General features: G+C 37.1%; 1 protein-coding gene across 2 annotated transcripts in view; it reads left to right on the forward strand.

The window, feature by feature from the left end:
• Window positions 1-15,875, forward strand: part of LOC116413505 (cell adhesion molecule Dscam2) — a 267,994-nt gene that overhangs the window by 197,857 nt on the left and 54,262 nt on the right. For both annotated transcript variants that reach the window (XM_052894224.1, XM_052894223.1), the window contains exon 8: window positions 12,405-12,627. In XM_052894224.1, coding sequence (XP_052750184.1) covers window positions 12,405-12,627 — 223 coding nt within the window. The remainder of the gene's footprint in view (window positions 1-12,404; window positions 12,628-15,875) is intronic.

Consider the following 15,875-nt stretch of genomic DNA (forward strand, 5'->3'; position numbering starts at 1 on the left):
ACTGGTGCCAACCTGATGGTAACTCCGCCTGCGCTAACGGTACACACTGGCGGGGCACCAGTGAGGGATGATAGGTGAGAATGAAAAAGCAGGTTAGTTAGTCCATTGTGATGAATACATATAGAGATGGTCTCCAGGGGGAACCACGTGGAGGTCAACCTGACAGGGTATATTGCCAGCAATGGGGCTGGTAGTTCGCATTACTAACAATCCCTTCCCCCCAGGATTAAGTTGTTATTCCTCTGTACCCTGTAATTTCACTGCTATATCCCACCCTTCAAACCAAAACACAGTCATGCAAACACAACTGCTTCACAGGAGGAACACGTCAGTGATATAATTTCGTAACTATTTAACATTATTTCCTCAGGGGGAGGGGGGATTGTTAGTAATGTGGACTACCAGTCCCATTGCTAGCAATATACCCTATCAGATCGACCTTCACGTGGTCCCCCCTGAAAACGATCGTGCTGAATTCCAGGTATATTCATCATGATGGGCTAACTGGTCTGCCTTTTCATTCTCACATATCATCCTTCACTGGTGCCCCGCAAGCGTATACCATTAGCGCAAACGGGGCTACCATTCCATTATCATCTATTAAAAAAACATACAAATAAAAATACAAATACAAATGTCTTTATTTTTTTTTTTTTTTTTTTACAACACAGGGGGCAAACGAGCATGCGGCTCACCTGATGGTAAGTGACTACCGCCGCCCATGATCACCCACAACACCAGCGGCATTGCAGGTGTGCTGCCGGCCTTTTAAAAAGGAATATACTCTTTTCTTGAAGGTTATGTTGTCGTATCGGTTCGGAAATACTGCTGCTGGAAGTTGATTCCAAAGAATGGTTGTGCGTGGAAGAAAGTGCCTTGAAAAACGCACGGTGGAAGACCGCCACTCGTCCAGATGATTGGGATGAAACTTTAGTTTGTGGCGGGTTGTACGGTGGTGAAAATCAGCAGCAGGTATCAATCCGAACAATTCCTCAGAACACTCCCCATGATAAATTCGGTAGAAGATGCACAGAGATGCAACATCTCTGCGCAGTTTCAGTGGATCAAGTCGGACAGTAAGGCGTTGACTATCGATAATTCGAGCCGCCCGACTCTGAATGCGGTCTAACGGAAGGAGTTGGTACTGTGGCGCTCCTGCCCACAGGTGAGAACAGTATTCCATATGCGGCCTGACTTGGGCTTTATATAATTTCAGGCGGTGTTCTGGCATGAAATATCGTCTCACCCTATTGAGCACTCCTAACTTTTTGGAAGCTATCTTAGCCTTCTCCTCTAGATGACCGCAAAACTGGACGTCGCAAGATATATCAACGCCCAGAATTCCTAGACTCGACTTTTTATCAAGGGAAGTGCCCTGAAAGTGAGGAGATACGACAAACGGCGTCTTTTTTGCGGTAAACGCGCAGACTTGTGTCTTTTTGGGGTTAAATTGGACAAGATTTTGTTCACCCCAGATCGAAACTTGATGGAGTGAAGTTTCGATTTCAGACACAAGTCTATTCCGGCACTCATCGGTATGTGCCCGCGAGATCTTTGCATGACCGGTATATAATGTATCTCCTGTACTGTCGTCTGCATAGCCATGAATATTACTTATCTGTAACATATCATTGATATGCAGAAGAAACAGAGTCGGAGATAGTACACAGCCTTGCGGGACACCAGCATTCAAAGGTTTTAAATCAGAGCATGCTCCGTCGACTACGACCTTAATGCTACGTTCCTTGAGAAAACTGGCGACCCAAATGCACAGTCTCGCAGGCAACCCAAATGAAGGTAGCTTTGAAAGCAGCGCTCTATGCCACACCCGATCAAAGGCCTTCGCGATATCCAGACTAACTGCTAAGGCCTCTCCCTTACTCTCGATTGCCACTGCCCATCGGTGTGTTAAGTAAGCTAAAAGATCACCAGCCGAACGTCCCTGTCGAAAGCCGTACTGGCGATCACAGATCAGCTGGTGCTCTTCTAGGTACCGGAGCAGTTGACGGTTAATGATGGATTCCATAACCTTCGAGAATAAGGAAGTGATAGCTATGGGCCTATAGTTAGCTGGATCTGAGCGATCTCCCTTTTTAGGGATCGGATGCACCAGAGCAGTCTTCCAAAACTTTGGGACTATGCCCGATGAGTAGCTAAGCCGGAAAAGACGCGTAAGAACCGGAGCCAACTCTGGTGCGCACGTCCTAAGCACAATTGGAGGAATACCATCGGGCCCACTCGACTTATGGATTTCGAGGGAGAAAAGTGCTCTACGCACTGAGCTATGCGTGAATTTAATGTCAGGCATAGAGCTCCTACAACACGTGATGGTCGGTGGTGATTTCTCCCCGTCATCCAATGTCGAGTTTGACGCAAAGATGGATCCAAGAAGATCGGCCTTTTCCTTAGCGTTCTGGGCCAACGAGTCATCCTCCCTGCGCAATGGTGGAAAAGATGACTTACAGAAATTCCCTTGTGCAGCTTTGGCAAGAGACCAGAAAGCTCGAGTTCCAGAGGGCAAACTAGCCAATCTCTTGCCAATTCTACTAATATGCTCTGACTTCGCTGTGGCTATAACTCTTTTGAAAGACCTAGAGGAAGAGTTATACTTCTTTTTAAGAGCACTGGTGTTAGGATCTCGCGACGCCACACCTTTAGTCCAGGTTAGGAAGCACTCCTGTTTCAGACGAGATGCTGTTCTACAAGAGGCTCCATACCAGGGCTGGGATTTCCCGCCGACGGGCACCACAGAGTTAGGAATAAATAATTCCATTCCCTGAAGCACCACATCAGCAATGGAATCGGCAATGGCGTCGGGATCATCCAGTGTGAAGCAAACCTGCCTCCATGGGTAAGATGCGAAAAAAATCCGCATCTCATCCCAGTCTGCTGACCTGTAGTGCCAAACACGACGTCTACCCGTGGAACGTGGTGGAATCGGACTCATGAGAGGCACCTCGCTCCGCACCAGACTGTGATCCGACGATCCAAGCGGAGCTTCGACGGAAATCACATAGTTGTCTGGGTGGGTGGTCAGCAGAAGGTCCAACAGTGAAGGTGAATGATCCAACACATCAGGTATTCGCGTAGGCGAGGAAACAAGCTGCGTCAGACCATAAGCCAAAGCAAAGTCATGAACAGATCTTCCCGCATAGTCGGTTGTACGTGAACCAAGCCATTCGGTATGGTGGGCATTAAAATCGCCAAGAATCACGACTTCAGCGGAAGGAATCTGTTCGAGCAGGTAATCTGTAGCCATTTGGACGTGCTCAATGAGTTGGTCGGTTTCGATGTTACCGCTGTGGGACCTGTATAGGCATGCATAGACGCGAGGATGGTCATTGCAGTCTACGCGCAGCCATAAAATAGACAGGTCCGTACCTTCAAGAGTTCCAAGGCGGCGACAGCAGATATCCTCTCTGACATACGCGCATACACCGGCACGCGAAACAAAACAATGTTCAAGTTTATAGCCCGGGTACGTCAGGTATGAAGTTTCGTTTGGAGAGGATATCTGTGTCTCCGTTAGAAAGAGCAATGCCGGCCGCGCCGTTTCTAGGTGGTGGTGGACAGCGTTTAGGTTAGAATGTAATCCCCTGATATTGCAGAAGCTCACATTGAGCGAAGGGGATGCCGTAGAAATCTTGCTCCGTTTGCCCTTGGTTCCAAAGAGCGGAATTTTGCCCCCCCCAGAATACGCAGGGCAGCCCGAGCGTGGTTGCTCGAGAGAGGATTCTCCAGCAACATGGTTATTGGTACCTCCCTGGGGTATGTTATTTTTTTTTTTTAATTCCACTGCCATGGTTGCGTGTTGTAAGATAGGGGGACGGGGTTGGGGAAAGGATTTTAGGAATAGGAAAGGGATGGGTATGGGATGGGTATGGGATGGGCCTCCGGACTCCCTCACTCACCATACGGAATGTGATCGCACTGAAAGTGCAACCACTTAGCGTCGGTATTCTGTGAGATTATTGTGGATCATAGGTCAACTTAAGGTACTACATCATTTAGATAGTATCTCCATGTCCTGCTATATAAGCGTACAATATATGGAACAATTATAAATAAAGTGCATGCATTATTTAACAGTATAAAAAACATAACATTTAAAATTATATAGTGAAACAAAATATATTTATATGAGACATTATTTTTTACAAATGATGACTATTTGTCTTTATCATTGATATATTCGTTCAGGCTATAATAACATTTATTAATTAACATATCACGAAGGTTCTTTTTAAAAACACTTGCCTCAGTTAAACCTCGTATACGTTTTGGTAATTTGTTATAAATTATTACAGCTTTACAAAATATACTGTCTTTCATCAGTTTTGTTTTTAACACTACAGGGTACTACACATAATTGGTCAATACGCCAAGCTCTACTGCGAAATTTAAATTTATCAATCATAAATTCCTTAAACAACTCTGTTAAACAAATACTCAATTATCAGTACTCGAGTGTCAGCAGTAGAACGCAGGTGTCTTCACTGTATAATATGTTTCGAAAATTTATATGTTCAGAATATCGAAAATTTTATCAGAATACGATAAAATTCACACAATTTCGCATTCAAGACGCGTCAGCGGCGGCGGTGATGTTTGCTCTCGTAAATAAGTCAGCTGCTGATGAAGCGACTCGCACGGTTTGAGGAAATCTGCACGACGAATAGAAATATGGTTCGCATTAAATATTTTAACACTATCCGCATTTTGAATATTGTTAAAGTAAACATATGGTTTAGAGCACTGTTTCCCGACCTTTTCTGTGGCATGCCTCACTTGAACATTTCTAAAACTTTTATGTATCCATACATAATTTTTCCCGACAAAGTTTACTTGACGACTCTAATCGCCGAGTTGATATTTTGGTAACGTCAAAATTTAAATGGCCCAGAGCAAGAGGGTTTAAATCGCTTCGAGTCCATTTTTTAATTGCCTCTCCTCATATTGCCCCCCTGTGGAGCGTGAGCCCCACGTTGGGAAACACCTGTTTAGAGATTTTTATTTAACATATACTGGTATATTAGTATAGTGAATGACATTTTTCTTGTAATCTTTAATTTTGTTAAGTTTTTAATGTTTTTTTAATTAAGCTAAGACATTTTCAAATGGGTTTTTCAAGGCCCTTTCTTCCACGCACAACCACTCTTTGGAATCAACTTCCTGCAGCAGTATTTTCGAACCGATACGACAACATAACCTTCAAGAAAAGAGCATATTCCTTTTTAAAAGGCCGGCAGCACACCTGCAATGTTGCTGGTGTTGTGGGTGATTAAGGGCGGCGGTAGTCACTTACCATCAGGTGAGCCGCATGCTCGTTTGCTCCCTGTGTTGTAAAAAAAAAATCTTGCAAGTAATTTTCTTATATTATCTAAAAAAATATTAAACGTAAACAAAAAGTATTCGGTACTATAACTGGTAATAAATATTCTTCATTACTTCTATCCAGTTTTCTTTAGAATCGATTTCCTTCTAGTACGGCAATCAATTTAAATTTTTATAAAAATATTTAAAACACATTAACAATAAATAAAATTATATTTAATTTATAATTATACAATATTTATTTATTATTACCTAGATGATAATATACTGGTTAGAGAAGAATTAATAATGAACTTTATAATTTGAATTTATTTGAATAACTTTAATTAATAATTGATTAACGAATGGTGATTGTTCTAATTAATATTGTATCTTTCAAATATATATATATATATATATATATATATATATATATATATATATATATATATATATATATATATATATTTTATATTTTAATTTCTGTTTAGCACTACTACTGCCCACTCACTACTTCTTATGCAACTGTGTTAGGTTGACTGGAAAAAATCTGTTTTAGAGATAAGTTCGCCTTTGCTTACTTTGGTACTAATTTATTATTATTACTGTATGTTTTAGTGCAATAAAGAATATATATATATATATATATATATATATATATATATATATATATATATATATATATATATATATATATATATATATATATATATATATATATATATATATATATATATAACCGTATCTTTTGAAGATTTTATAAACTGGAGTTGTATATGTATATAAATCAATAAGTTCTTGGTGATATCAATGCTGTATCGATTAAATATATATATTTAGTTTAGAAGAAAGGAATATAATCCCCGATTATATTCTTTCCCGATATAGATTCTGACTTGGGTTAATTTATAAAATATTTTCTTTTCTTAATTGAATCGACTTTTGTGTTGATCGTATCCAAAAGCAATTTTCCAATTTTAATAACACCATATACAAAATTAAAAACGTTTGCTACTATTACGCCTTTGAGAGAAAATATTAAGCAGTCGTCGTAACGTTATAATTTCTGCATAAAATTTAATTTTTTCCCCACCTCAATCTTAATTTCTTACCCTCTATTTGCTCTGAAATGTTCCAGGTAATCGTTTTCGCTACAGATTATTAATATAACGCATAATTCCGTGGCACAGCGACCTCTGTAATTCGACACGCGTGGGCGACTACAAAACGGCCAAATGGAACGTGAAAAACGAATACTTGATTAGGTTTTATCAAGCGTCTATAATTCACGGTAAACATTTCCTTCATTACTATTTGTATGTTTAATGTTGTAATGACTTACTAATATTTACAACTTAGAATGGCAAACAAGCTGACGGCCCACCTGATGGAAAGTGGTAACCGTCGCCTATAGACATGAGCAGTACCATGGACATAACAGAGTATACTGTTTCGCCCATGATACCCCCCATATGTTGCCATTCCTGAGGACTTAGAGGTTATTCCTCTGTACCCAGTAAATTGATGCCGTATTCCACCCTTCAAACCGAAACACAGCCATGCAAACACAACTGCTTCACGGTTGAAACACGAATGGGACAAAGGTACCCAAGCAATCGACTTTTGTACAAAGTCTCCCTCTGGTAAACTGGACTTACTAAAGATAAAATTGTATTGATTGTATCAAATTATTGTCAGTTTATCTATTAATTGTCGATAAATCTTCTTAAAGATCATCGTAAGAAACGACCCTAGGCTAAATGTATCAACTGGCATGTTGATTCGAGATTATTCCCACGTCTAATGGAGTTCGTCCTACACTGCAGTTGTATGGGATCGCTACTTGAGATATATTTTCCCCACTGTCAAGTATTTCTAACTATATGGCCGGCCCTTTGCCACTTTAATTTGACAATCCTGTAAAGTATATTTATCATATCTGTCCTTCTGATCCTAAATAAATGTATACTCTAAAGATTCCCTGTCTGTCCTATTATAATTAATATTGTAATAAATGTGAAACTTTATAAGGATGAATGGCAAAATGGATGCTTGTTACTTTTTCTTGTAAAAACGGATGAACATATTTGAATGATATTTGGTACACAGGTAGCAAATTATTTCCTAACATAGCACAAGGTAGTGATTCATGTGAGCAAATACAAGGGAAATAGCTAGTAATTGCATAATAAAAAAAAACTCCCTGACTTACTAACCTATTCGATTCAGTCTAAATTTAAACTCTAAAGGGTTAGAAACAGAAATATTTCCATCTAAAATATTGCCATGCACTCTGAAAGAATTTTCCGGAATCGACAAATTCTTTCATAGTCCCCCATCGCAATTATCATTTACATTAGACTGGCTGTTTCCTTTGGCTGCGCTCGCGCGGAAACCATTATCTCCCAATCCCGTGAGAAGATCCGTTCTTGACGCTCGCTTACTTTATTCCCCTGAGCAAAATACGTTACAAAGTGCATTTCTAGACCTAGCAATTTTTACATTGAATCGATCAATCAGTTAAAATCTTATTTTTAACCGACTTCAAAAAGAGGAAGATTTTAAATTCGGTTGATTTTTTTATGTATCACGATCATATCTGGTTTTAACTGTCCATTGCTGGACATAAGCCTCCCGCTTGGCATAATAATTGGCCATGTGGTCCTGCCATAGTCCTCGTTTGCCCCCTGTGTTGTAAAAAAAAACTAAATTTATATAATAACTATTGAACCTCGTTGTGAAATTTTTAAGAATCGTCCAAAATATATAGACTAAATATAAAGTATAGAATGGGGCACCCCTTTCTTTCCCGTAGGTGTCGTAGGAGGCAACTAAGGGAGGGCGAGGGATGAGCAGCTGCGTCCCTGTTAAAATATCTCTAAAGCCTTACTGCGGTTGCCAATCCTCCTGCCAAGCATGGCAACTGCTGGAAAAACCCCCCATGGGGGAGGTTTATGTTCAGCGGTGGAGATATGGAGAGGGCTTTTTTTAAATAGATGATAATGGATTGGTAACTCCCCCTGCGCTAACGGAATACGCTGGCGGAGCACCAGTGAAGGGTGATCGATGAGAATGAAAACAGGCCAGTTAGCCCATCATGATGAATCAGGAATTAATCATGATAGTTTCCAGGGGGAACCCCGAGGAGGTCGACCTGGTTGGGTATATTGCAAGCAATGGGATTCTCAGTCTCCATTACTAACAATCCCTTCCCCCCGCGCGGGTGAGGTTACCATACCATTATCAGTCATAAAAAAAAAACCCTTCAAACCGAAACAAAGCCATGCATACACAACTGGTTCACGGTAGAAACGTGAATGGGACAGAGGTACCCAAGCAATCAACTTTTGTACAAAGTCTTCCTCTGGCTATATAGACTAAGGTAGGGAAATAGCTGTTTAAGACATAAATAATGTTAATACAAATTGACAATCTACTAGTATGAATATTCTCACATGTCAAGCATTTCCTGTAGACATGTCGACTATAAAAATGTTTACCAAAAAACCTCAAGGATATGAAATGAAATGTGGATATGTGTTTCGTGGCGGTCTCTCGCCTTTGTTTGCAACACTAATGATGGCTCGCGCGTGCCGTTGCCTAGCAACCGGCCTGTGAGTACAACGCACGGAAAATAGACATTAATGGCAAATTTCGCTGGTATTATTTTTGAACCGACTTCAAAAAAGAGGTCCTCTCGTTCTGATTGATTATGAACCGATTCAGATTACATGCTAATATAATTAAGCCTCGTCACAAATTTATAGAAATTTCACTAAAAACCTTAAGATTATTGTTTTTATTATATTGTGTTATTTGTATATGCATATGTTACTTATAGATTCTACTAATTTATGTTATAACAATATATATATATATATATATATATATAGTCATTAGTCATTTATTAAAAAAAATGTACATTGTGCCTAGAAGTAAGTATGATCATACAGAAAAGTATTAAATTACAAGTATTGATAATTTAAAATAGAATTATCTTAATTATCTTAATAAAATAAAATTAAATAATTAAAAATATAAATTCAAATTTAGAATTGAATAACAATAATAAATATATTTTATAATCAACATTGTCAACTTTATCCATAATATATATATAAATACGTCAAATTTATTTTATAACTTTAGTATTTACGTTAATCGCCAGTACAAAAGTCATTAAAAAAAAAAAGGGATCGTAGTTTAATTTTAAAGGAATTGTGATTATTTTTATGATTATTATTATTATATATGTTATATTATATTATTTTATATGTAATATATGTTCAATGTAAGTGTACAGTTTTAATGTATCAATATAACTGAATCGCATTTCGATCGCATTTCGCAATTACACGATGCATAGTGTGCAATTCATAGATTTAATCAGCGATGTAAAAGTGTTTTGGCAAATGAATATTCATTTTATTTTATATTATTGAAAACAATATTTTACTATAGGCTAGATAACTTATTGGCCATTAGTAAATAAGTTGACAACTCACCTGTAAGACACCACATAGGGGGGAAAGGGATTGTTAGCAATGGAGTTTGACAGCCCTATTGCTAGCAATATGCCCTATTAGGTCGTCCTCCACGTGGTCCCCCCTGGAAACCATCGTGAACAATTCTTGTTGAATTCGTCACGATGGGCTAACTGACCTGCTTCATCCTCACCTATCATCCTTCACTGGTGCCCCGCCGGTGTATACCGATAGCGCGGGTGGGGTGCCATTCCATTATCACTCTTTACAAAATAAAAAACTTTGTATATATGTAGGTATTACATATATATAACTAACTGTACAAAGTATTCCTCTGATAAAAAAAAAATTGAAAAAAATATACCTACTAGAAATATAGTTACATTCTGTGTTCAGGAATTTCCCGCTTAAACTATAATGAAGTCCTACCAAGAGGTTGGAAACAATTGTTTTGTACGAGTTTGCGAGGAGGCGTTTTGTTCCGCTGAACTTCCGGCTTTCGAAAATTTCAACAATGCCTTACTATAAATAGAAAGTTTTAAGAATTTGTTAACGCATTTAACGTAATAAACAAAATATAATTACAATTGTAACACCAGATAGAGTAGTCAAATACACTTGATAGATTGATCTTGGAAGTATAATAGTAATATTTAAAACACACCTTCGCCTATGGACATCGCATATCACAAATATATTCAAATTTATGTATAGATATATCTAATAACATTTATTATATAAGTAGGTAGGTATTATATGTATTTATAGTGTATGTATTTATGTAATATTTTAATATATTATATATTTTAATATTTTATTTAACTGTATATTTGTTTATGTATTAATAGTTGTAACACTTCAGCTGTCAGCTAACAACATGCTTTCTAACTGTATTTGGTTGACTGGAAGAGATCTCTGTCAAAGATATGTCCACGCTTGCTCACAATATTTATAAATGCATTAAATTACTTGTAACTTACAAGTGCAATAAAGAATAATAATAATTAAACATTTGTATTTATGAAAAGATATATCTGTTTGTGCCGATCTGGATACTTTCTGGGGCTCTAATTTATTCATTATTTTTACAAAAAAAAAAATAAACATTTAATATGTTTATAAGTTGCCTATTACCTATAAAACAAGCTGTTGAGAGTTGTATTGAGACGACGAGGTTTGTGGAAATGTATATTTCTATTGGTTCGGTTATAACTGACAAAATTAAGAAATAAAAATGATTTTATATACTAAGTACAAATACAGGAAATTAATACAAAACTAGTGGGGCAATACAAAGACCTAGTACGTGTAGTGTTAAATTAACAATGATTAAATTTCTTAGTAAACCAACAATTTATTGCACTGCACGCATGTACATAGATATGGCTCTATACAAACTTTGCTTAAACTGGTACTAAATTCCACATTTCATAGAATATTCGATGTATTAGTTTAATTTGTGTTCAACTAGAGACGAGCTAGCTTAGCTCTCGCATTAATTATGTTTGTTAACGGTCAAAATCATTACATAGAAATTTACTCGTAACTTGATTCTCGTTCAACTTGATAGGACCCTCATTCTACCAATCCATTGTTCAGTTAGGTCTTTCCCTCAAACAATCATGAGGACCTGTGCTGTATATTGACACCCACTTGTTATTTTTATTAAGCATTTAAACTTCAAATAGTACACTCGTCATCATCATCACAGCCATTATCCGCCCACAGTTGAACATAGGCCTCCCATATACATAGACTGCCATAAAGAATAATCCTGGTCCACCTGCATCCACTAACTCCCCAGCAATGCATTTGAGGTTGTCAATCTATCTAGTAAAGTGTCGTCCTAAACTGCTTTTGTCTGTACGAAGTCACCATAGAAGGAAGGTTACTATGTGACCAGCTCTTTGCCACTTCAGCTTGCTTATCCTTCGGGCTATGACGGTAACTATAGCTCTTTTGCGGGTATCCTCCATTTGGATTTTGTCAAGCAAAGAAACTCTGAGCATAGCCCTCTCCATATTTTGGGGAGAAGGGATTGCTAATAATGGAGATTAGTATCCCCATTTCTAGCAATGTACCCTGTCAGGTCGACCTCCTCGCGGTTCTTCCTGGAAACTATCGTGTTCAATTCCAAGTGAATTCGTCATGACAGGCTAACTGACCTGTCTTTTTATCCTCACATAGGTGAGGATACTCATACGCATACCTCACTGATGCTCCGCCAGCGTATACCGTTAGCGCAGGGAGAGTTACCATTCCATTATCATCCATTTAAAAAAAAGCCCTCTCCATATCTCTCTGTGTAACTTTAAACTTTTACAAACAGACAACCGTGTAGGACCATGTTTCGATTCGGTAAATCATTACTGGCAACATGCATTGGTCAAAGACCTTCGTCTTCAAACTTTGAGAAATACTACAATAATATATATAAATAAAAGTCAATTGCCAAATGTATATAAGAGTATCGCTTCAGAACAGCTGCATTTATTTAGTTAATACTTTTTGTTGTGTTTCTTATTGTCAGGGCTAAGGTTGTATGAAAGAGAATGTTAAAAAGTCGTAAGCTTATTTTGATATGACATCTGGTATTTATTGTTGTAGGTGGTACCGGGAGACAGCCGGTGGGGTGCTCCGCGAGGTGCGCGACAACGAGGGCAGCGGCAGATACAGTCGGACCCACGACGCGCTCGCCATCAGGAGAGCGGAGATAGCTGACGGCGGCCGATGGGCGTGCCGCGCCGCCAATCCACACGGCCACCTTACACTGCGACTGCATTTAGCTGTACACGCACATCTAACTGTGCATGCTCAACCGCATACACAAGTAAGAATTTCTATTTCAGACAATTGCAGTTTTACCCATTTGTATTTTGTTAAGAGAGGGACTGACTGAAAACAAGCGCTGAGCAGCTGTACATATTACACTGGGACACTCACAGCATCAGCTGAGCCAGTTCCTTTTGCCGAATATGAGATACTTCTTATATAAATATAATAATTTTATATTTTTCCTTGTAATTATGTGTTTTCGTAGCAATTAATATTTTCTATTCTATTTTTTATATTGCAAATGTAGCTGTAAAACATGTCATATGCTAGCTCCTTAATTCTCCGCATTGAGCTGTGACGCATGTCCGCTCTCGCCGGCAGAGCTTGCGTTACTGACTGTTATTTGCGTGGGTGTATGCCGAGAGTAACGTATATCTACTTTTATACAAATACCCCCATAAACATCATAGTAGAAAACAAATATACAAACTATCTGTTGGTGCACTGTGTTATTAAAAAAACACTTTTTAATTCCCATTTTCTGTAGTGCTGAACCAATTTAGGTGACTCTAAAATCGAGTGAAATATCTCGCTATTCTCTACTGCATTTTAATTGTTTTTTTAGTTTCCAAATATAAGACAGCAAAAGAAGTAAAAAAATCTTATAAATATATTTTTTAAATTCCGTAGCTAATTGACTGGATCATTATCCTTTGAAGAATGCTATGAAATTTCATATTACGCTATTATGTAAAATAAAAATTCCCATAATATATTCATGTTATAAATTTCTCAAATTAAGTTAAATTTTTATGCAAGATACTTTATAAAAAGTTGTAGAACGATGACCCCAATAAAGTAGTATAAAGGAATTGTTCCTTTTTATTTATTTATTTTTTTTATGTAGACATATACCAAATATTTGAACAAAGAAGTTTTCATCGGATATCAAAAGGAATAAAAAAAAGTCTTTGAACAGTTCGCTATTTTACTAGCTTTTACTATTTTTTATTTATCCTTTTGATGTACATGAATGGTGTATGTGTGAATATACATATTTTTTTATATGTAAACCATTATTAATGAACAGAAAATAATTTATTGTTAAAAATATAGTATTTCTTTGTGTATAAGAAGATTAAACAGAGAGACAACAAACCTGAAAATTTCAAGCATCGTTACCCTTCCCTTCTAAAGTAAACAGACTATGTTTATTCCTCTATGTACTTAAAATGCTTTCAGGTAACTTCGCACCCGAATAAAATGGATCCTCACAACGTCTGAAACTATATTATAGTAAAGTAAACAAGTAGATATAATGTCCCTGGGAAAAGCGTCTGCGAGTACCACTTTATATACACGTTAATCCCTCCAGACTCCAAACTAAACAATGCATTTATGCAATTTTTCATTTTAATGTATGCATATTTCTTGCATAACCATATGTTACCGGCATGGAATAAGTCACCCCTTCTTTTCCCGTGGGTGTCGTAAGAGGCGACTGAAGGGGCGAGGAATGGGCAGCAGCGTCCCTCTTAAAACATCTCTAAAGCCTAACTACGATTGCCAATCCGCCTGCCAAGCGTGGTAACTACTAGCATACCCCCCAAGGGGAGGCTTATGTTCAGCAGTGGACAGCTAAAGGCTGATATGATGATGATGATGATGATATTTCTTATATGATTGCAAAATGTATATGCTTCTAAATTTAACAAACGAGTACATTAACCTCCGTAAAAAAAAAAAAAACTAATTCAATCGTGGCATCAACACAACAGTGAAAGACGTGAAAACATTTTAATATAGAATTAATTAAATTTAGTTTACCCTCAATAACCGACTATATCCTTCGTTCATTATATCCGAAGTTATGCGAAATTTTTTGAATATTTTTAAATTCACGATTTTTTTTTTATTTTAATTAACTTTTTAACTACATCACTTTGAAAAAAAAAACATTTTTTGTCAGTCATTACGCAGCTTCCAAAACCCTTTCATTTTCTGTACGATCATTAATTCTCAAGTAATTGATTGTCAAACTTAAAATGGACTTTTTTGCTTTGATCGACGATAACTCCGCACCAAATCATCGTACAAAGCTCAAATAAAAGCTTATTAAATTTTCCAAAAGAGTCATCTGGTCGCATAATGAAAAAAAAATGTTTGAAGGCCACAGCCCATTTTAAATACGAGCAAAAAATTTTTCACTTGATTTTCAGATGATTACAATAGAACTACTCACGTTAAAAACTGTTACAATATAAAAACTAGATACTTGGCGTGAATTTACTGGGTACGGAGGAATAACACCTTGGTCCTCAGGAATGGCAACGCATGGGGGGTATCATGGGCGAAACAGTATACTCTGTTATGTCCACGGTACTGCTCATGTCTATAGGCGACGGTTACCACTTTCCACCAGGTGGGCCGTCAGCTTGTTTGCCATTCTAAATTGAATAAAAAAAAAACTTAGAGTTACACTTTCCTTTTTTTTAGATTTTCTGTACGATCATTCCTCCTTCAGTTATCCCTTGTTGAATTTTTTTTTGAAGCCTGGGATCATCGACAGTTCTCATAGCTCGTCGTTGCAACGAGTCGAAAAGTTCAAGCTGGTATTTAGGTGCTCCGGCCCATAAGTGACAGCAATACTCCATATGGGGCCGGATTTGCGATTTGTTATCTTACCTATCTAAATAATAATATTAATAATGTATATTTAATTTACTCTAATAATAATTATTTATTTTTGACACACATATATTATGTACAAAATGACTAGGTTATGGTATTTCAATAAATTTTTACATACCAATATTTTGGTGAAACATTTAACTCGAAGTGTACACAACATGAACATCTAATGTAACCACGTTTAATGCAAATAAATAATCTGAATTTGATCGAATAATTAAGTTATCTAAATACTATCTTCTTGGGCTGTCCCATTTAAACAGATTCTATAACACTATTACCGTCAAATTAGATTTGTTTCATTGAAAACTTTAACGCCTTCAAAGGTCTACTCACTGTGAGGCGGGTTCGTGTAAATAATTCGCACTCGTGTCCCTAAATGACCTTATTAAAAGATTTACTTCTAGTCCAATTGAATATTAACAGTTTGCCTAGGCGTAAATTGGAAATAGTTTATTTTGATTCGACAATTCTTAATGGTGTTTTCTGGTACTTATTTATGTATATTGTTTATACTAACTTTTACAGCACATTTTACCGCAAGGAAACTTTGTACCGAATTTTCTAAAGCATTACTTATTAATACAGTTTTGCAGTATATATATATATATA

The sequence above is a fragment of the Galleria mellonella genome, unplaced genomic scaffold (genome assembly GCF_026898425.1).
Source record: "Galleria mellonella isolate WM207_F2 unplaced genomic scaffold, CSIRO_AGI_GalMel_v1 utg200, whole genome shotgun sequence".
NCBI classification, from domain to species: Eukaryota; Metazoa; Arthropoda; class Insecta; order Lepidoptera; family Pyralidae; genus Galleria; species Galleria mellonella.